This window comes from Taudactylus pleione, unplaced genomic scaffold (assembly GCF_031769625.1).
Source record: "Taudactylus pleione unplaced genomic scaffold, aTauple2 ptg000479l, whole genome shotgun sequence".
NCBI lineage: Eukaryota > Metazoa > Chordata > Amphibia > Anura > Myobatrachidae > Taudactylus > Taudactylus pleione.
Genome location: NW_028284881.1, coordinates 11,557,242 through 11,578,023, shown reverse-complemented (window position 1 = coordinate 11,578,023; position 20,782 = coordinate 11,557,242). Strand labels below are relative to the sequence as shown.

Below are 20,782 nucleotides of genomic sequence, written 5' to 3'. Positions count from 1 at the left end.
GTAATTACATTTTGAAAGTAACCTCTCCCTTGCTTCCCAATAGACACTCGGGAGAGTTTGTTATAGAGTGTATGAGAAGCAGGGAGATCTGAACTAACGCTGTGCACAAAATCTGCATATGCGTATCCCATGAGCACCTTTATGAGACTTAGGAGCTGGTTCATATAAAATCAGTACTATGCTAAATGTGACAAACTTAATATGTGTATATCCATAATTTGGGAAAAATTAAAGTGACAGAGAAGAAATATGAATCACTTTAATAAATATACATCAATTTTGATTGCTATAATCATATAAGCAATCATTGAACAATACTCATTAATTTTTGATCATGTTCATCTGTTTAAAAACAGACTTAATGGTTCAATAGTAATTACAGTACTTATTATCACTTCTTGGCCTTTTGGCTAAGATCAAGTGTAGTATCTGTTCTTATCAGTTTTTGACTGACTGGACTGTGACTGCACTCGGGCTCCAGAGGACCTGCTGCCGCATTTTTTCTGGACCTGCACCGGCCGAGGAAGCTGAAAGAGGACTGCTGAGAGGAAGAAGGATTCGACTTGCCGAGGGTTAGACTTGCTGCTCTGCCCTCTGAAGAAGCGACTGCCAAGCTCCGACCAGCGTCCCCCAGACTGCCGACTGCAACGAGGAAGGACTACAAGTAGCAGAGGGTCAGACTTGTTTGCTCTGCCCTCTGTGAAACCGACCTCCGACCAGCGACGACCAGACCCTGCGACGAGGAAGGACTTTGACCAGCATTGGGCTAGACTTGTTTGCTCTGCCCTCTGCGAAGCCGTCTCCCGACCTCCGACCAGCGGCGACCAGACCCTGCGACCGCGACGAGGAAGGACTTCGACTGGCATTGGGTTAGACTTGTTTGCTCTGCCCTCTGCGAAAGCGACTTCCGACCTCCGACCGCCGCAGACCCTTCTCCAGCCCAACTTCGACCCCGGGCAAGAAGCAGGAGAGATGGCCTCAGCTGCCCCCACCCCGGTGCCAGCCTCAGCCTCCGCTCCAGCCACCTCCGCCAGGAAGAAGACGGGAAAGAAGGGACCGAAGCCGGCCGAAGCTCTGCCCGACCAGGTCCCATCCACCTCCACCGCCCCTCCAGCAACAGCCCCCGAGAAGCCCAGCCAGACCCAGCCCAAGGGTACCCCAGCCTTGGAGCCCTGGATGAGGCAGACCGTGGTCATGAAGCTGAAGGAAGTGGAGGGAAAGATGCCGGATATGACAACGGAGACCTTCGGCAAGAAGATGATCCTTGAACAGGGGTTCTCGACTGCTGAAACCCTCAGCATACAGAATTACATCAAGGGCATCTTTTACGTGACCTTTGCCTCCATTGCAATCTGCAAGAGGTACTGGGAAGCGGTGAAAGCGGCGAGGCCTGAATCCCCTTTCTCTCGCTTTGTGGGCAATTGCCCTATTCAAAGAGAGGAGAGGCGGGTGACGGTTTCAATGCGGAACCCACACACGCCTGGCAAGGACATCGCCACTTTCCTGGGCCGTTTCTGCACGGTGATCAAGGAGCCCTCCAAGATCCTGGACAGGAATGGCTTCTGGACAGGCAAGTGGGCTGTCATCGTCAAGCTTCTAAAAGACAACTGGAGCCCCGATGGAGTTGTGCACCTGCCACAGTTCTTCTCCCTGGGCGCATCTGCTGGATTTCTCAGTTATCCGGACCAGCCGCGGATCTGCAAGACCTGCAGGGGGAAGGATCACATTGGGAGAGACTGCAAGGTGGCAGCCTGCAAGAAGTGCAAGGTGGCGGGACACGACACCAAGGATTGCCCCACCCAGAAGACATGCAACCTCTGTGGGGAGGTGAACCACGTCTACAGAGACTGCCCCAATAGGGCAAAATCCTACGTGGCAGCAGTGACTGGACAAGGCCAGCAGAGGCGCCAGGAGGGTAAGAAACCTTCCACCCCACTCCCTCGCACCCATCCTACCCTTCCTACCCCACCCCTTCCCACCCATCCTACCCCACGCCCTCCTCCCACTGTGACAGCAACTCCCACCCCCACTGCTGGCACAACCCCTCCCCCCTCTCCCTCCCGCTCCCTTCTCCATCCCACTGTCTCTTCCACCCCCCCTGTCTCTCTCCTCTCCGAGGAAGAGTTTCCCCCTCTTGTATCCTCTGCAGGCACTCAACAGTCGAGCAGGAAGCGAAAGGAGTTTGACAGCCCAGCTGCTGACCCCGACCCTTCCAAGAAGTTGGCGGTAGAACAGGTCGAGAACCCTCTTCCACTAGAGGACGAGATGGAGGCGATGGTGGAAAGCCTCGTGGAGGAGGTAGTACCTGACCTGAATGCTGACAACTTAATCGAACAGCTGATCCAGAGCTGTATGCAGCCGCCCCAACAGGGCAACCCAGCAACCGTTCAAGAGGAGGCACCGCCCGACAAGAGTGGTAGCTAAATGTATTTTCCGTGTTCTAACCTTTTTTCTCCCAACTAATGGTGTCTTTTTCCCTTTTTACCATTAATGTGAGGAGTATTAAGGATAGGTTTAGAAGACAGTCTGTGTTTGCATTTTTAGATACTCAGAAATGTGATGTTTACATGTTGCAGGAATGCTCTATTCCTTTTTCCAGGTCTTATAGACATCTGGGCCGGCAGTGGTCTCACGGTCCGTCCTATTGGTCTGGTGGGGGTGAGTGTAAGTCTGCAGGGGTCGCCATTCTTATTAGGGGGAGCCTCTTCACACTAGATTCTGTTCAGGAGCTTGCCTGCGGCAGATTGCTTATCGTAGACGGCTCCTGGGCAGGTGAGCCTATTAGGCTAATCTGTGTGTATGCACCCCCTGGTAAGAATGAGCGTTTGGAGCTTTTCCAGACCCTGCGGCTGCAGCTCGCAACCACTAGGGCAGTAGTGATGGCCGGAGATTTCAACTGCCCCATGGAGGAGGATGGACGCAGCACCTGCAACACTGCTAAGCTTGATTCGACATCTAAACTGCTCATAGAAATGGTAACCGAAGCTTCTCTGCGGGATGCTGTGGGCTCCATGGGGGCTGGCTCCGTGAATTACACGTGGAGCCGCCCCGATGGCTCGGTGCATTCCCGCATTGATTTGTGTTTACCTCTAGAGCAGTGAAGCAGAATAGGCATGCTATGGTTCCCTGCTTCTTCTCTGACCACAGAGCCATTCTCTTCCAAGGAGACCTGGGCAATGGTTTTCCTCCTGGCCCAGGCTCCTGGAAGTTGAACTGTGCTCTGCTGGAAAGGGAGGAGGTGCTGGCCGAGCTGAAGGATGCCTACATCACATGGAAGAATGATAAATGTTATTTTGAATGCATGAGTGATTGGTGGGAATATGTTAAGGCTAACATTCGCAGTTTCTTTCAGGTCAAAGGAAGACAACAGGCGTGCGACCGAAAGAGGAACTTCAAGGGACTGCAGAGACAACTGCAGTCCCTGCAGGACCTCCAACGGTGCGGCTGGGACGTGAGAGATGATCTGGAGGAGACCAAAAAGAGCCTGAAAGGGCACTTTGAGGAGGAATCCAGACGCATCGTCTTCCGTTCCAAGGTGGAGAACCTGGAGAAGGGTGAGAAATGTAACTCTTTCTTTTTCAGGAAACTCCACTCTGGCCACACGCCCCTGACTGAGCTGCGAGATGAGACCGGTATTCCCAGGCAGGGGAAGGAGGGCGTCATGAAGGTCATCACGGACTACTATGGCGACCTCTACTCCCCAAAGACGACGGAAAGTGCTGTGGCTGATGAGTTCCTGTCAGGTATCACTAACACTATTGATCCTGCAGGTAAAGCAGCCATGGATGCTCCCTTGGTGTTGGAGGAGTTGCACTCTGCCGCTAAATCCTTTAGGCAGGGCAGGACCCCGGGCAGTGATGGTCTCCCAGCAGAGCTCTATGTAGCGCTGTGGGACCTCATTGGCCCGGACCTGCTCGAGCTGTACAAGGAGATGGTGGTGGAGGGCAAAATGCCTCCTTCACTGAGGGAGGGACTGATCACGATCTTGTATAAGCGTAAGGGGGAGAGATGTGAGCTGAAAAATTGGAGGCCCATCTCTCTCCTGAACGTGGACTACAAGATCCTGGCCAAGGTACTTGCCAACAGGCTGAAGGCTGTCATCGGACAGATCATTCACCCGGACCAGACCTGCGGCATTCCTGGCCGCAGGATTGCAGATAGCCTTGCCCTCCTCAGAGACACGGTCCATTACATCAAGGACCGGAACGTGCATGCGGCTCTGGTCAGCCTTGACCAGGAGAAGGCCTTTGACCGTGTCTCACATGAGTTGATGGGTAGGGTCCTGCAGAGGTTTGGGCTTGGTGAAATGTTTTGCATGTATGTTAACCTGATGTACCTTGATATTCACAGCTCGGTGTTGGTGAACGGCTGGAAGACTGACCCCTTTCCTATTCTATCCGGGGTCAGACAAGGCTGCCCTCTTTCACCTCTTCTTTTTGTTTGTGTTATAGAGCTCCTGGCTGTATGCATCAGACGGAAACCAGAGATCAGAGGGGTCATCGCACCGGGTCCAGACCGTAGAGAGGCCAAGTGTTTGCTGTACATGGACGACGTCACTGTCTTCTGCGCTGACCAGAGTTCGGTGACAGCACTCGTCCAGACCTGCGAGAGCTTCGGCTGAGCTTCAGGGGCAAAAGTCAACTGCGGGAAGTCAGAGGCTATGCTGTTCGGGCAGTGGCACCTGTCATCCTCCGCTCCATTCCCCTTTGCTGTCAAGCCGGACTTCATCAAAATTCTGGGAGTCTGGCTTGGTGGTGAAGGTGCGGCCCTGAAGTGCTGGGACGAAAGACTTGCCACTGTAAGGCAAAAAATTGGACTGTGGAGCCTCAGAGACCTTACCATCGAAGGAAAAGCACTTGTACTGCGCAACGAGATCCTTCCCGTTCTGCAGTACACAGCGCAGGCCTGGCCACCTCTGGTCACGGTCTGCAGGGCCATCACAAGGACAGTGTTTCACTTCATCTGGGGCTCCAAGATGGACAGAGTAAAGCGGACAGTTATGTACAAGGAGCCCCTCAAAGGTGGGAAGGGAATACCAGATATCCCCACCATGCTGCGAGCCTTCTTTGTTTGCAACTGTATCCGCAGGACTTTGTGTGAGACTGATAATGACTCTGCAGGAAACTCCATGTCTCGCTTTTTCCTCCTACCCCTTTGGAGGGCCCTAGGCTGGGCTAAGTGGGACAGCTCCGTCCCTTACAACTGGAACACTCCCTGGTTCTACCTGGATGTGTCCAAGTTTGTGAGGGAGCACCAACTGGAGGGAGTTAAACCTGACTTGTGGAAACCAAAGACTATCCACAAGCTCATCAGAGCAAAAGACGTTATGGAGCCTATTCCAGGGCTCCCTTCAGCAACTGCCAAGCAGGTATGGGACAATGTGGCCTCCAAAAGGCTCACAAATAGACACAAGGACATGTCATGGATGGCAATCCAAGGGGGTCTGCCCCTAAGGACATTCATGCACTCCCGTAACCTGTGCAGGTACAGACATTGCCCCTGGTGCATCTCTCACGAGGAAACATCTATGCACTTGTTTTGGGACTGTACTTATGCACAGTTGTTGTTAGATGCCCTGGAAAATGAACTCAAAGACTGTGTGCCAAGGAGCAACCTTTCGTACCACTCGGTACTTTATGGACTGTTTCCTGGCACCCACACCTATGGGGCAATCCAGGAGGCCTGGCGCCTTATGAACTGTGTTAAGGACGCTTTGTGGCTTGCCAGGAATCGCCTCATTCTGCGGAGGGAGAGGATGTCTATCCAGGACTGTCGCAGGCTGATTCACAGCCTGCTAAGAGACTATTCCATCATGGACAGCCCTGAGGAAGAAGAGGACTAAACCCCCCTTCTTCTGCCCCCTCCCCCCATGCTTGATTGTCCAACAAGGACTGGGACAGTGGCCCCTTCCCCCATTTTTCACAGAGACTGATGTTTTGTTGATTTGTCTTTCTATTTATTCACCCTTCCCATATATGTGTCTGTCTTTCAATAAAAACTTCAGTTCTGTGATTCCCCCCTCCCTTCCCCTCTACCCTCCACACCCATAGACCTTGTTGATTGTTGTTTTTGTTTAAGTAGCGAATGAATAATGCAAAGTATTATGTATAGTATAGGATGCCTTGTGCTATATGTTTTGCAATGCATTATATTGTATGCTTGATTATGCTTGATAGTGTATTGGGTTTAGGCTGTGCTGCGACACAGTACACTTGTATGTGTGATTTATGTATGTTTTTTGCCATCTTTATGTCAATAAAGAATGCTTTTTTCGATCAAAAAATCTGTTCTTGGGAAACATGGGGTGGAGTACCTGTTCTGCCTCCAGAGGTTTGGATGTTGCCTCTGGGGGAGAATGGGGAAAAACCCTGTGGAGTACTGTGCTGGGGGAGGACTGACTCCTGGTAGAGAGTGGGGAAACACCCGGCGCTAGTATCCGCTGTCCTAAAAGGGGGCGAAGGAGGCCCCTGCGTTGGAGCGGAGAACGGCCGGGGCGTAGTACTCACTCTCTTAAGGGTGGTTGGTCCAGTACCGTGGCAGGAAACGGAGAAACACTTGGTCTTGCCAGGGCCGGGAGCAGCCTGAAGCCCGAGGTGCCTGTGCCCCTGGTATGGCAGAGCCAGGGGTGCCCATTGCACTAGTACGGCACTTTGCACTTGCACTTCACCTACTTCTGTCTGCACTTTCCTTTGCCCCGGCCTTCTGGCTAGGGCAAGGATAATTTTTATTTTTCCCGCGGCCTGTAAGGCTGGGGTCTTATTTATTCATTTATTTATTTTACACGTGTGTTTGCACTTTTTTTGCACCTTCACCACACATTTTTATGTTATTTGTGTGTTGTGTCACGTGTTTTGATGGGGTTTAGGTGAGACCCTTATGGGCCACCTCTCCCCTTGTAGCCATGGCCCTCTCCTTCTGGGGAGGGCTGAAGGTTTTGTTCGTTCCCCAGGGGGAAGCTTCGGCCAATCCTGGGGAGAAAGGGACGACCCCGAGCCGTGAGGCGGAGGGAAGTCTGAAGACCCTTGCCCCCTAAGGGGCCTTTTGGCTCCGGGGGTCGGGGACTCAAGGGGTCTCCTCAAGCTTCGGCGAGGGGAGATCCGAAGACCCTTTTCTCCTCAGTTGACCTTTTGGCTCTGAGGAGTTGGGGAGTAACGGGGCCCTTCTCCTTTTGGAGAGGGTCCAAGGTCCTATGCCCCCTGCACAGTTTTGCACTGTTTTCCACTGGGTGTTTGAAGCCATTGCACCTCGGGCTTCAAAAAAAGAAAAAAAAAAAAATACAGTACTTATTCAGTAATGGTATTTCTAAATACTAACTGTATATAAATAATACACATGTATGCATATATGCTGGAACAACGGCAAGCAACAGGCATTTAGGACCAATATACATGGCATACCTTATATAGGATAAGTGCCATACATAACGATTTTGATCTGACATATGGTTATGTGGTAATACAGGGGCGTTTCACATATTTTATTCACTGAATTCATTACTTTTCACTCTTTAATTGTTTTAAATTTCGCTGTTCATTTGTCTCGTTAGTTATTTCAGTGCACCACTTTAGGCATTTCTCTTTCTTCTCTTTCAAAATTTTGTGGCTTAATATCCATTGCCTGTGGTAGCACCCCCCAACAGATTATAAATAATATTTGGGGGCTACTATTGTCCCTTATTGAGGGGTACAATATTTCTCTGGTGCGACTAGTTAATCCATATCCAAGCCAGACAAAGTGGCAAGGAAAGGCTAAGGCCTTGGTCTTTATTTGTGACAGGCGGTTCTGCCTCTTATGATGATTTAAGCACAAGTGAGCATGTTGACATAGGATGCTTCTGTGGAAATGAACCAGGATGTGGAGGATTATTTGTGTAGCCAGAGCCGTAGCTAAATTATTTGGTGTCCTGTGCCAGAAAGAGCATTGGCGCCCCCCTTTTTTTTCAAAGGGAAATAATGCACCCAAAAAAGGGGAATGTACTCATGGGGAAGGACAAGGGAAGAGATAGGGGAGGCGAGGAGATGCTGGGGATGAAATTAGTGGAAGCTACAAGAGAGAATGATAATAAACAGAAATTTGACAGGTCCAAACAGCACCCCCTGACCTTTGGTGCCCTATTCGATGGCACTGGGCGGCCGCACTACCCTAGCTACGGCCCTGTGTGTAGCTGACACTAATAAGGATGTTGATGATAAGGATGTTGATGATGATGATGTTGTTGATGAGGATGTTGTTTGTGTAAATCAGGCACCAGTGGAAGAAACAGTTGTTGCCCATGATAAGGAAAAGCCCATTGTCATGTCTGGGCTTAAGACAAAAAAATCCACTTTTTCTTATGTGTGGAATTATTTCTACATAAATCTAGACAACAATTGTACAGCCATCTGTAGCCTTTGCAAAGCCAGAATAAGTAGTGGTAGGAACTTTAACCATCTAGGAACCTCCTCCCTGTTATGTCATTTGCAATGCATCCATCAAAAATCAGAAACTTTGGCTAAAAAAGTACCAACAAGCAGTCCAGCATCAGCTAGCTCCCTTCTTTCTGATAGATCCAAGCACCTGCCATCTTCACCACCAACACCTTCATCAACAATATCCACAATCATGAAGTAATTGGGTTGGTTGGGCCCAAAGAAGACAAGCTACAAATGGGCAGCTGACATTGTTGGCAATGATCTCTACATGCACAAACTGTCTTACAGAGGCAAGATGTTGTCGTCATAATCATCCGATTCCTCAGCAGTGTCTACATCATCTCTCTTCACACACTATTAATTTGTCCCCGCTAGAACCCACCATTACAGGTGCCTCTGTAATTTTTGGACGTAATTGGTGGTAAAGGTCTTACTATTGGAATTGTAGTTCATTTTGATGATTTTCCACAGTTTGAGGAAGTAGCCTCCTATGCCGATCGCTGACAAGGTTCCCGGCAGTGCTGAAAACTCTTTTGGAGTACACACTGGAGGGTTGGCAGCTCTAGTAAAGCAAGTTTGTGCAAGGGCCTCCAAATTGGCTTTTTTTTCCTGCTAGTAGTCAAACAGACTGTCTGACATGCCTATTTGGACGCTATCATTAAAAATAGTCCTCAACCATTCTTTGAAGGAACCATTCATATCAGATGGAGTTACGGTAGAAGTCACATTAATTTAATTGTAGGCAATTCTTTTAGACCCGACCAGATGTCAAAACTTGGTTGTGTTGACTCACCTGCATCACCAGTGGGTCTTTTTGGAAAGTTTAGTTTTTCCTTGGCAGCTGCACTTGCTGGAGAAACTGAAGGAGGAGCCATCACTGCATCATGTGCCACTTGAGCTGACAATTTGCTTACCAACAGGTCTTTGCATCTCTTCAGATCTGTGTCCATTGGGAAGAAGACACAACATATGATTGAGCATGGTCGCCAAAATGTATTGATCCGATTGGATGGTCCTGACAACCCTTGATTCCAAGTGAAATGAATAAAGGACTTGATCTACAAGTCCAACGTACTTTGCAGAATCGCTTAGTTTGAGCTCCCCCTTCAGTTTCTCAAGTTGCTTTTCCAACAGTCTAATTAGGGGAATGACTTGACTCAAGCTGGCAGTATCTGAACTCACTTCACAGGTGCCTACTTCGAAGGGTTTCAACACTTTGCACAACACGGAAAGTATTTTCCACTGAGCTTGGGTATAGTGCGTTCCCCGTCCTCTTCCTATGTCATAGTTCGCTGTGTAGCTTTGGATGGCTTTTTGCTGTTCCTCTATCTGCTGAAGCATATAAAGGGTGGAGTTCCACCTTGTAACTACCTCTTGCTTCAGCTGGTGGCAGGGCAAATTCAACTTTTCTTGCAGGTGCTGCAATCTTCTACATGTGCCTGCTGAATGGCGAAAATGTCCAGAAATTTTTCTGGCCAGAGTGTCCCACACTCCCATGACAATGCCTTAAACTTGGCATCAAAACTTTGGAGTTTAAACCTGCTGTGTTGATTTTTTGATGACCTGAGTGAGCCGCAATTGGAGTTATTGTATTTGGTCGGCCCTGCCAGGGTACCTACTAAGGGCACCAGTGATGATAATATTGTGTATGGGAGTGCCATCCATCTAGAACATATGTATACGAGTGGGTGAGTGAGCAGGTGCCACATACTCTGGGTAAGGCACCCATCAACTATATATTTACCTGTATCAAGAACCATCAGTTATTTTTGTTCAGTGGCTGTTTTTGCGAATTGTTATCGCTTGGAGATTTCTCGTTATGGCAGAGGAAGTTGGTGATGGCCTGGAGGAGACCTTTGAGGCTATTAATTTAGCAATATTGACTCAAGGAAAGACTGACATGTTCTGACTCTGAGGCTATATTTTTTAAGAAACAGCTTAGAGATGATTCTGATATTAAAACAACACAACAACTATACCGCAAATTGCTTAAGCTGAAGCAGCGGGAATTAGACATTTATTTCCATGGTGTGACCCTGAGTGATTATTATAAAGGTAAGAGAATTCCTTAAGGATTCCGGGTGAAAAATTGCCCCGCCATAGGTCGCTACAATACCACTTTATGCAAGAGGTGGATATCAATATTGAATAAGTGTAGTTACGACCTGATGTTATTGGTAATAGAGGAGGCAGGACGGGAATTACAATGCACCAGGGAGAAAAGTGCAAACTTTGAATCTTTGCACAAGCATACCTTGGAGGTTGATGCCAGTAATAATTGGATGGATAAACTTAATAGTCAGATTTCTACATACAAACGCGATCTAATTCAGTTTAAGAAACTAAAACTGACGAATGTTATCTCTGACTATGAGCAGAATGGATTCATGGAGGACAGAGAGAACATGGTAGATCCTTTAACCTGGTGCCAGTACGGTAGAAAATTGTTACACCGGCAATCAGGTGGGTCAAAATTACCCTGAAATATTTAACCCCACATTTCTAATGTTTTTGCAAAGATTTGTAAATCCATTGGTATATTTTGGTTAAAAGACTCATTCGATTTGTGCTCGATTTTGCATTTGGGTATTTACTAAAGGCCAAATCGAATGTAAAATTGAATTTCAAATCAAATTTTAGTCAAATCGACCTCAAATCGAACATCGGTAATACATTGGTACTTTTACATAGCCCAACACACAAAACCCTTATTTACTATCATTCAATTTGAAATCGACCTCAAAATCGGACTTCAAATCGAACTTCAAATCACCCAATGAATAGACCTGCAGGTCGTTCTCACACAGATACATGCAGACATCAGTGAGATACCTGCATGTATCTGACTATAAAAAGTAAATAGACAGCTAAAAGTAAAAAAAAAATGACGTGAGGTCCCCCCCCCAAAACAGAACCAGCCCTGTACTTTGCAAACCCAGGTGTGGTTGACTAAGTACAGGGAAAAAATTGCGTAGGATCTCCCTGTACTCAGTACAACCAGCACTGGGCTATGGGAACCAGGGCTGGTTCTGGAATTACAGGGAAAAATTTGCATAGGGTCTCCCTGTAATGCACAGAACCAGCCCTGGACCCTATAATGGGGGACTGATGCCACAGCCAGGGGAGCCCTATCACCGGGCCCCACAGCCGCAGCATCAGCCCTGACCGCTAGTCAGCCCAGGCCAGGGATCCCTGGGGAGTTCCATTAAACTTATAGGTGGGAACCGCAGGCTAAAGTTTAGTTACCCTGCGGCTCCCACCATTGAGTTCAATGGAGGGAGCCGTTCATTGGCTGAGAGGCGGGGCCTGACCTCTCTCAGTCAATGAATGCTCAGACCCGGACCTTCAAAGGAGGAAGCCGCGTCTGAGCTCTTCATTCGGGAAGGAATATTCATCCTGGTTAGTATGAATATTGCTTAGTACGAGGGTCGCGTTTATCGTTTTGTTATTTTAACAACACCTTGGATGCCTACTGGACAAGGGGACCACTCGAGGTAATATAGGTGAGTATGTGTGAGTGTGTGTGTATGTATGTATTTATTAAACTTATACTGTGTAAGGTGTGTGTGTTTTTTTCAACATTTCTTTACAGGAGAACCACAGGTCCCAGTGGGCCCTTAATGCCCCACTTGCTGGTACTTGTGGTTCTCCAAGTACCAGCATGCGGGGACCTGCAGTCCTACTGTAAAGACAATGGCCCTCATTCAGAGCCGCTCGCTATCTGCGGTCGTTCGTTTTCTAAAAAGGGGTGGCTATTCAAATGAACCGTTCGCACTTTGCGGTCTGTTCACGCCTCTAAGTCTGAACGAGCGAGCAAAACATGCGAACGTAAATTTGAAAAATACGCTCCCTGGCCGCTCGCACCATATGTCATGTCCGCTATTTATTAGATTAATCGAGTACATCGACCAGCGTATGAACTGCTCGCTATTCTTGTGGTTGGTTTTTTCAACCACTATTTTGCGAGCAGTTCTAACTATAAAACAACCAAGTGACGTTGTCAATGACGCTGCTGGATTAATTATGCACTCCCTTAAAACGCACGTTTTGACCTTTAAGCACGCCTGCGATCGGATTTCCACTCCCCGTTTTCAAGCACCTTCCCCTGTTACCACCCACATACGCCTCATTCTGTCACTCAAAATAGCAGGCATTCGCTATTTTGCGAACAAATGATTTTCGTCCGCACTGACTGGTTCGCGCATGCGTATTACGATCCGTATGCATGCGCAGTTGGGCAAACATCGCTCGGAGTGAACGAGCGGCCGCTTACGAGCGGCTCTGAATCAGGCACAAAGTTTGTCTATAGATAAACCACAGTTGAAATGTAAATTTATCTGGTGGCCATATGTGTGTGTATTTATTAGATTAATCGAGTACATCAACCAGCGTATGAACTGCTCGCTATTCTTGTGGTTGGTTTTTTCAACCACTATTTTGCGAGCAGTTCTGACTATAAAACAACCAAGTGACGTTGTCAATGACGCTGCTGGATTAATTATGCACTCCCTTAAAACGCACGTTTTGACCTTTAAGCACGCCTGCGATCGGATTTCCACTCCCCGTTTTCAAGCACCTTTCCCTGTTACCACCCACATACGCCTCATTCTGTCACTCAAATTATCAGGCATTCGCTATTTTACGAGCACATGAATTTCGACCGCACTGACTGGTTCGCGCATGCGTATAACGATCCGTACGCATGCGCAGTTGGGGAAACATCGCTCGGAGCGAACGAGCTGCCGCTTACGAGTGGCTCTGAATCAGGCCCAATGTTTTTACTCTCACTGATGTCTGCATGTATCTGTGTGAGAACGAACTGCTCATGCTGACTGTGAAAGCATGAAGCTGTTCTATGCTCTCAGGGATTTGCAGTTCAGTTTGAAGTGTGATTTGCCGTTCGATTTGTACATGGACATGTCATATCGAAAAACAAATCACTTTCACAAATCGACCTAAATCGAATTCGATTTTCAAATCGTACACCAAATCGAATAATAGTAAATCTGCCAAAATCACTGGTTTTTCTACATTCTACTACATTCTACTATGTTTGAGAAGAGCTAAATCACTCTTCAAATCGATCAGCAAATCAACCTTTGATAAATTTACCCCACGAAGTCATCTTAAGAACTTTATTTTACTATTATGAAAACCTATGAAATTAATTAACAAAAATAAACATCCTTAGTCTCACTATTATTAAACTAGATAAAAGTTAACTTTTTGACATAAATTTTACATTTTGGTGTAAGTGAATACGGGATCTTTAGGAAATAAATAATAATAATCGCTGTCAGAAGCCTCCTGCTCTGTGTCACTCTGCTGGCTGCGTATACTAACGTGATCTTCATTTACCTCACTTTCTGTCGATTGGTCACTTTGTTCTGAATCAGATTCTTCTAAAAAAGATAATATACGTTGCCATTCATGTTCCACGCGATCCATTTTGAAGAAAAACCTATAAATAACAAAAAACATAAACAATAAACACTACACTAATTTGGCTCAAAATTGGAACAATCGTCTTTAAGATTGGGTGATATTTACCTTTTTGACATTTGCACACATCTATCTCCATGCGCAGTCACACGCCAACTAATCTATGGCGAAAAACAAGGTGAGGGGTCTTTACTCCAACTACTGAGACGTTTGGCAGCATCGCATTACATTACAAAAAAATACACAGTGAAAACTGCCCGGGTCATAATGACCCAATCTGACTGACGCCGGGTTAAGAGGCGTTCTCGGAGACCCCAGTATAATTTTGAATCGTCCCAGGAGGGACTGACGACTAGCGACAATGATAAAGGTACTTCACTTCGCGGGACACTACCCCAGGTCCCTTTAGGGATGAGTACTCATACGCAAGCTATCGAGTGAGGAGGAAGTATTCTAGGTATGGAGGTCAGTGGAAGAGGACACAAAAGGATAGGGAGACCGTCTCTGCCAAGGAGACAATAATCTTCAATCTGTCATCCCATCCATTGACTGAGGGCCTGATTCAGCAAGGAACGGACAGGAGAGAACGCACGCACTCGACCAATGTTTGTGCACTGCGCATGCGTATGCATTACACTGCGTGTGTGAACTAGTTAGTGTGGTCGGGTTAGGGTACTCAGACTACTCGCAGTGTGTATGTAGACCCCTCCAATATTGATTGACAGGTAGTGCCGTTTGTGGGTGGTGACGGGGGCTGGTCAGGCAAACGCAGGTGTTATAATGCCGGTATAGGGGCGTGCATAATGAAGGCAGTGCGGCGTTATACGCAGCCATACCGTAAGCTGTACACAGGAAGCGTCCAAAATCCTGCGGCAGGTCAGGTCAACCACTATTATGCTAATGGGTCAGATGGTTCTTGATGTTCCCGATGTTTACGCTATCCTGCATGCTGATCAGGCTGTGAGTAAAGGGAGGAGGGTGGCATAGTATGGGGCTGGGCGTCTGTATCTTGTGCTGCGGTCTCCGTGCATATGCATTGATTAGCATATTCTCGCAGTGGACGGTTGCGTGCATCTGCATCCGTGCGTTCCTTGCTGAATAAGGCCATGAGTTGGAAACAAAGGTACTTAATCGTGGTCTGTCTTATGTACCAACTACTTGGTTCAATGGGATGAATTGGTATTAGAGCTTACCTAGAATTGAACCCACCTCTGATATAAAAACATTTCCTCGCATGTTGGAGAGGGATGTCTCTAAGGTGACTTCAACTAATAACAGCAGCATAGTGTGTAATAATTTATCGGCTGGTGAATTTATAGCTTTGCAGAATTTATCCAAATGCACTGATATCATCATCCGCTTTGCAGATAAGGGCAGAGCGATTGTAGCGCAAGACTTGGACAAATATAAAAATGAAATGACACGACAGTAATCTGATTCATCAGTATATACTGTAGGATGTTGGAAAGGGATCATACTGATATGTTCAGGGAGGAACTTTCTGTGATTCTGCATGATGCTGTTAGAAATGGTGTGATCTCCAAATTACTATGTGATGCACTGTTACCTAAGACCCCTGTGGTACCATTAATATACACGCTGCCGAAGGTGCATAAGGGACTGGTTGATCCACCAGGTAGACTGATCATATCAGCCCGGGGATCACTATTTCAACAGATCTCTCTGTACTTGGATGCACTGCTTTAGCCGTGTATATTAAATCACCCCATGTATTTGCTTGATACCACCTAATTTCTGAATAGATTATGTGCATTAGAGATGGTGCCCAGGGATAGTCTATTGTGCAGTATCGATATATCAAGCTTATATACTGTAATACCTAATACTCAGGGCATTGAGGTGGTGAAAAAGTTGATATCTGATAAACCACATTATACGGGCCCTTACATCAGTCTAGTATTAGATTTATTATGGATGATCCTCACAAGAAATTATTTTCTGCATGATGGTAAATTCTATATGCAATCTACAGGCTGTGCGATGGGGTCCAGTGTGGCCCCATCATATGCGAATGCCTTCATGTTTCAGGCAGAACAGGACATCTTTTTTCAAGATCCCTATGTATCTGGTAAGATTTGATCTGTTTGTCATCTGGACTGGGTCTGTGTTATGCCTGGGGTAGGACTTTGTAAGGTATTGCCTCGCAACCGCCTTGTGGGCTGGTATAATCTTGGCTTGATGTGGCCGTGTAGCAGCGTAAACCGCTGAAATGGTTAGAATAGCTGAATCCTGGACCAGTGGGGTGAGATGCAGTCTTTGGGCCGGCAGCAGCCTTTAGGGCCGGAACAGCCTTGGTTGGCTGTGGCCTGTGGGCCTGAAGACAAAATGCGGCCTTTGGGCTGGTAGCAGCCTTGAGGGCTGGTATAATCTTGGCTTGATGCGGCCGTATAGCAGCGTAAACCGCTGAGATGGTTAGAATAGCTGAATCCTGGACCAGTGGGGTGAGATGCAGCCTTTGGGCCGGTAGCAGCCTTTAGGGCCGGAACAGCCTTGGCTGGCTGTGGCCTGTGGGCCTGAAGACAAAATGCGGCCTTTGGGCCGGTAGCAGCCTTGAGGGCTGGAAGTGTCTTGCTGGCTGTGGCCTGTGGGCCTGAAGACAAGATGCAGCCTGTGGGCCGGTAGCAGCCTTGAGGGCTGGAAGTGCCTTTGCTGACTGTGGTCTGTGGACCTGAAGATAAGATGCGGCCTGTGGGATGGTAGCAGCCTTGGGGGCTGGAAGTGCCTTGGCTGGCTGCTGTAGCAGATGACTGCAGGAAGTATGCTGGATTGCGACTAGTGTCACCACAAGCCACCGGTGCTGTAGTGCGACCTGTGCCGCCGGGTTGACACAAGCGTGAGTACACTGGTTTGTGCACTGAGGACGCTGGATTGTGGCCTGTGCCGCCAGGTTGGCACAAGCGCGAGTACACTGACTTGTGCACTAAGGACGCTGGATTGGGGCCTGTGCCGCCAGGTTGGCACAAGCGCGAGTACACTGACTTGTGCACTAAGGATGCTGGATTGGGGCCTGTGCCGCCGGGTTGACACAAGCGCGAGTACACTGGTTTGTGCACTGAGGACGCTGGATTGCGGCCTGTGCCGCCAGGTTGGCACAAGCGGCAGAACACTGACTTGTGCACTGAGGACGCTGGATTGGGGCCTGTGCCGCCAGGTTGGCACAAGCGCGAGTACACTGACTTGTGCACTAAGGACGCTGGATTGGGGCCTGTGCCGCCGGGTTGACACAAGCGCGAGTACACTGGCTTGTGCACTTAGGACGCTGGATCGTGGCCTGTGCCACCAGGTTGACACAAGCGCGAGTACACATTGTGTACTGAGGACGCAGGAGTGCGACCTGTGCTGCCTGGATGACACAAACGGCATATAGATGGTAAGCGAACCGTGCCGCCCAGATGACACAAGCGGCAGGTGTACAGTAGCGAACCATGCTGCCCAGATGACACAAGCGGCAGGTGTACAGTAGCGAACCGTGCCGCCCGGATGACATGAACGGCAGTTGTACAGTAGCGAACCATGCCGCCCAGATGACACAAACGGCAGGTATACAAGATAGCTGGATGACTGGATACTCGACTGGATACAGGAGACAATGTCAGAACACGTGAAGCGCTAGTACCGACATCGGAGCAGCATTCACAGCAGAAGGACATGGACGCAGGAGCCAATCTGGATCGAACCCAGAATGATGGACAGGAGGTAGGCGGAGTTTCAGAGAACGCTGGCCTGGCGTTCGCTGTGCACAGCTTTGGCAGTGCGGCGGCTTGTGACAGTCTGTAGGAGACATTCATTGAGGCATTCATTGAGGTATATAATGCGACTGATAATCCTATCAAATTTACCTACAGTATTAATCCTGAAAAGGTTTTTGGATGTAATGGTAAACCTGTCGGATGGCAAGATTAGAACATCATTATTCAGTAAGCCTACTGATAGGAATACTCTATTACATGCATCCAGCTTTCATCCGAAACCACTAAAATATGATTTGCCTTACTCCCAATTTATTCGGGCTTTGATAATATGTAGTGATCAGGAGGTTGCTACCAATCAGATTGACCACATGTTTAAGAAATTTCTACAACGTGATCATAGTAGAGTGTTACTCAATAAAGCTAGAACCAGGGCGTTACAAAATACGAGAGAACAATTACTAGCCCCTGCAGTAAGAGCGAAGAAAGGGAAACGTATGCCCTGGGTCACCCACTTTAATACTGCGAGTGGTGATATTAGTAACATTTCTAAACAGTTGTGGCCGATTGTTTGCTCTGATGATGATTTGAGCATGGGAGACACAAATGTTATGTCCTGCTATACCAGAGGGTGCAACATTTATGATTCGGTAGTGAGGACAGACATTACAAATTTAGGTAAAGCTGAGGTTGAGCATTTCTTGCGGAGAAAATATTTATGCTTCAAATGCACTACCTGCAGTTACTTCATTACGGGTGACAGTTTTTGCCATCCGTATAGTGGTAAGAGGTTATATATCAAGCATAGACTTAGCTGTACGACTAAGTATATAGTATATTTTATCAAGTGTCCCTGCGATTTGTATTATGTGGGGAAGACGGACAGGACCCTTTACGAGCGAATGGCACTTCATCGCTCTGCGATATGGGCGGCTATACAATCGGGGCACAGTGATCAACATTTGACTCGCCATTTATTATTTATTATTTATTACCAGATATTTATATAGCGCACACATATTCCGCAGCGCTTTACAGAGAATATTTGGCCATTCACATCAGTCCCTGCCCCAGTGGAGCTTACACTCTATATTCCCTACCACATGCTCACACACACATACACACTATGGGTAATTTTGTTAGGAGCCAATTAACCTACCAGTATATTTTTGGAGTGTGGGAGGAAACCGGAGTACCCGGGGGAAACCCACGCAAGCACAGGGAGAATATACAAACTCCACACAGTTAGGGCCGTAGTGGGTATCGAACCAACGACCTCAGTACTGTGAGGCAGTAATGCTACCATTACACCATCTGTGCTGCCCAATGTGCTGCCATTTCGTGCAGGCAGGTCATAGCTTTGCTGTATTGAGATATATGATCATTGATCATGTACCATCCTCTATTAGAGGAGGAGATCGATCAAAAAAACTGCTACAATGTGAGTCTAGGTAGATCCATAGATTGGGGACCCTTGCTCCCAGGAGGCTTGCACTGTTTTATTAACAGCATGAAATAGTATGGCTTTTCACTTTAGGAGTACTGGTAGTTTTCATTATTTAAGATTGGATTACTAATAGGTAGCTTAGCTTTTCAGCTAAGCTACCTGTGGTATTGTTGCTGTTCTGCAGTATAGTTTTGATTATTAAATATATAACTTGCCTCGAGTCGATAATATAGTGGGTTATGTATCTATGGGGATCGGTATGAATGACCACCGGACCTATGGCCCTCATTCAGAGCCGCTCGTTAGCGGCAGTACGCTCGTTCCGAGCGATGTTTGCACATCTGCGCATGCGTACGGTTTTTAGTACGCATGCGCGAACCAGTCAGTGTGGCCAAAAATCGTTGGTACGCAATATAGCGAGTGCCTGCTATTTTGAATGACAGAATGAGGCGTATGTGGGTGGTAACAGGGGAAGGTGCTTGAAAATGGGGAGTGGAGATCCGAACGCAGGCGTGCTTAAAGGTCAAAACGGGCGTTTTATGGGTGTGTATATTTAAAACAGCAGCGTCATTGTTCACGTCACTGGGTTATTTTATAGCCAGAACTGCTCGCAAATTTGTGGTAGCAAACACCAACCACAAGAATAGCGAGCAGTTCATACGCTGGTCGATGTATTCGATTAATCTAATAAATAGCGGACATGACGTAGGATGCGAGCGGCAAGGGGGCGTTTTTAACAAATAAACGAGCGTATGTTTTGCTCGCTCGTTCAGACTTAGAGGTGTGAACAGACTACAATGTGCGTACGGATCATTTGAATAGCCACCCCTTGTTTTTAAACGAACGACCGCAAATAGCGAACGGCTCTGAATGAGGGCCTATGTCCGGTGGTTCAAATTAGGGGTGAGCGGGTTTGGATTTCTGAAATCCGAACCCCCCCGAGCCCCCCCGATCCAAGGCCGATCCGAGTCAGGCTCAACTTTTCCCGCCTGACTCGGATCTGAAATCGAGGCAAAACGTCATCATCCCGCCTTCCGGGTCTCGCGGGTTTGGATCCTATATAAGGTACTCGCGTCGGCACCATTTTCTCACTCGGCTGTGGACAGTGAAGAGGGAGGGTGGGAAATAGGGCTGGCTGGACTGTGAAGTGTAGTGCAGTGTAGTGTTGTGCTGTGCTGTGCTGCGCTGTGCTGCTGTTGTCCATAGGGGCTGTGTCCACTCCTTTAAAGTCCATAGGCGCTGGCTGGACTGTGTTGTGCAGTCAGTTGTCCATAGGGGCTGTGTCCACTCCAAAGTCCTGTGCTGTGTCCCAGTCCTAATGGGGTGCTGTAGTGTTGTCCAGGGGGTGCTCTGTCCATCAGGGGTGCTCCCCCCAAGTGCAAAAAAAATTAATATTTTTTCTGTGTTTGTGAATTGTGTGCACTGTGGCTGCACGTGCATCAACAAAGGAGCAGCGCCAAGCGTTCACGCCTGTGTCCCATAAGTAAAAGGCCGGCTGGCTTTTCCGTTAAAGGGTGCAGTAACCCCCAAAGGGCACTCCAAACTCAATAAAAATATATATTTTTTTGTGTTTGTGAATTGTGTGCGCAGTAGCCGCACGTGCATCAACAAAGTAGTGCCAAGCGTGCGCCTGAGTCCCATAAATAAAGGGCCAGCTGGATTGATCGCTAAAGGGTGCTGTAACCCCCAAAGGGCACTCCAAACAAAATTTTTTTTTTTTCTGTGTTTGTGAATTGTGTGCACTGTGGCTGCACGTGCATCAACAAAGAAGC

The 20,782-nt window shown here is 47.8% G+C and overlaps 1 protein-coding gene and 1 pseudogene across 1 annotated transcript; both read left to right on the top strand.

Annotated features, from left to right (window-relative positions):
• Positions 1-390: 390 nt before the first annotated feature.
• LOC148502974 (U2 spliceosomal RNA) lies at positions 391-491 on the top strand (annotated as a pseudogene).
• Positions 492-1,161: 670 nt separating this feature from the next.
• On the top strand, positions 1,162-2,593 carry LOC148502973 (uncharacterized). Its single transcript, XM_088449100.1, has one exon. The coding sequence runs from the start codon at positions 1,177-1,179 to the stop codon at positions 2,422-2,424; it is 1,248 nt and encodes a 415-aa protein (XP_088305226.1). The 5' UTR covers positions 1,162-1,176; the 3' UTR covers positions 2,425-2,593.
• The last annotated feature ends 18,189 nt before the right edge of the window (positions 2,594-20,782 follow it).

Coding starts and splice junctions, on each gene's coding strand:
- LOC148502973 (XM_088449100.1), top strand. CDS start 1,177: ATGAGGCAGACCGTGGTCATGAAGCTGAAGGAAGTGGAGGGAAAGATG.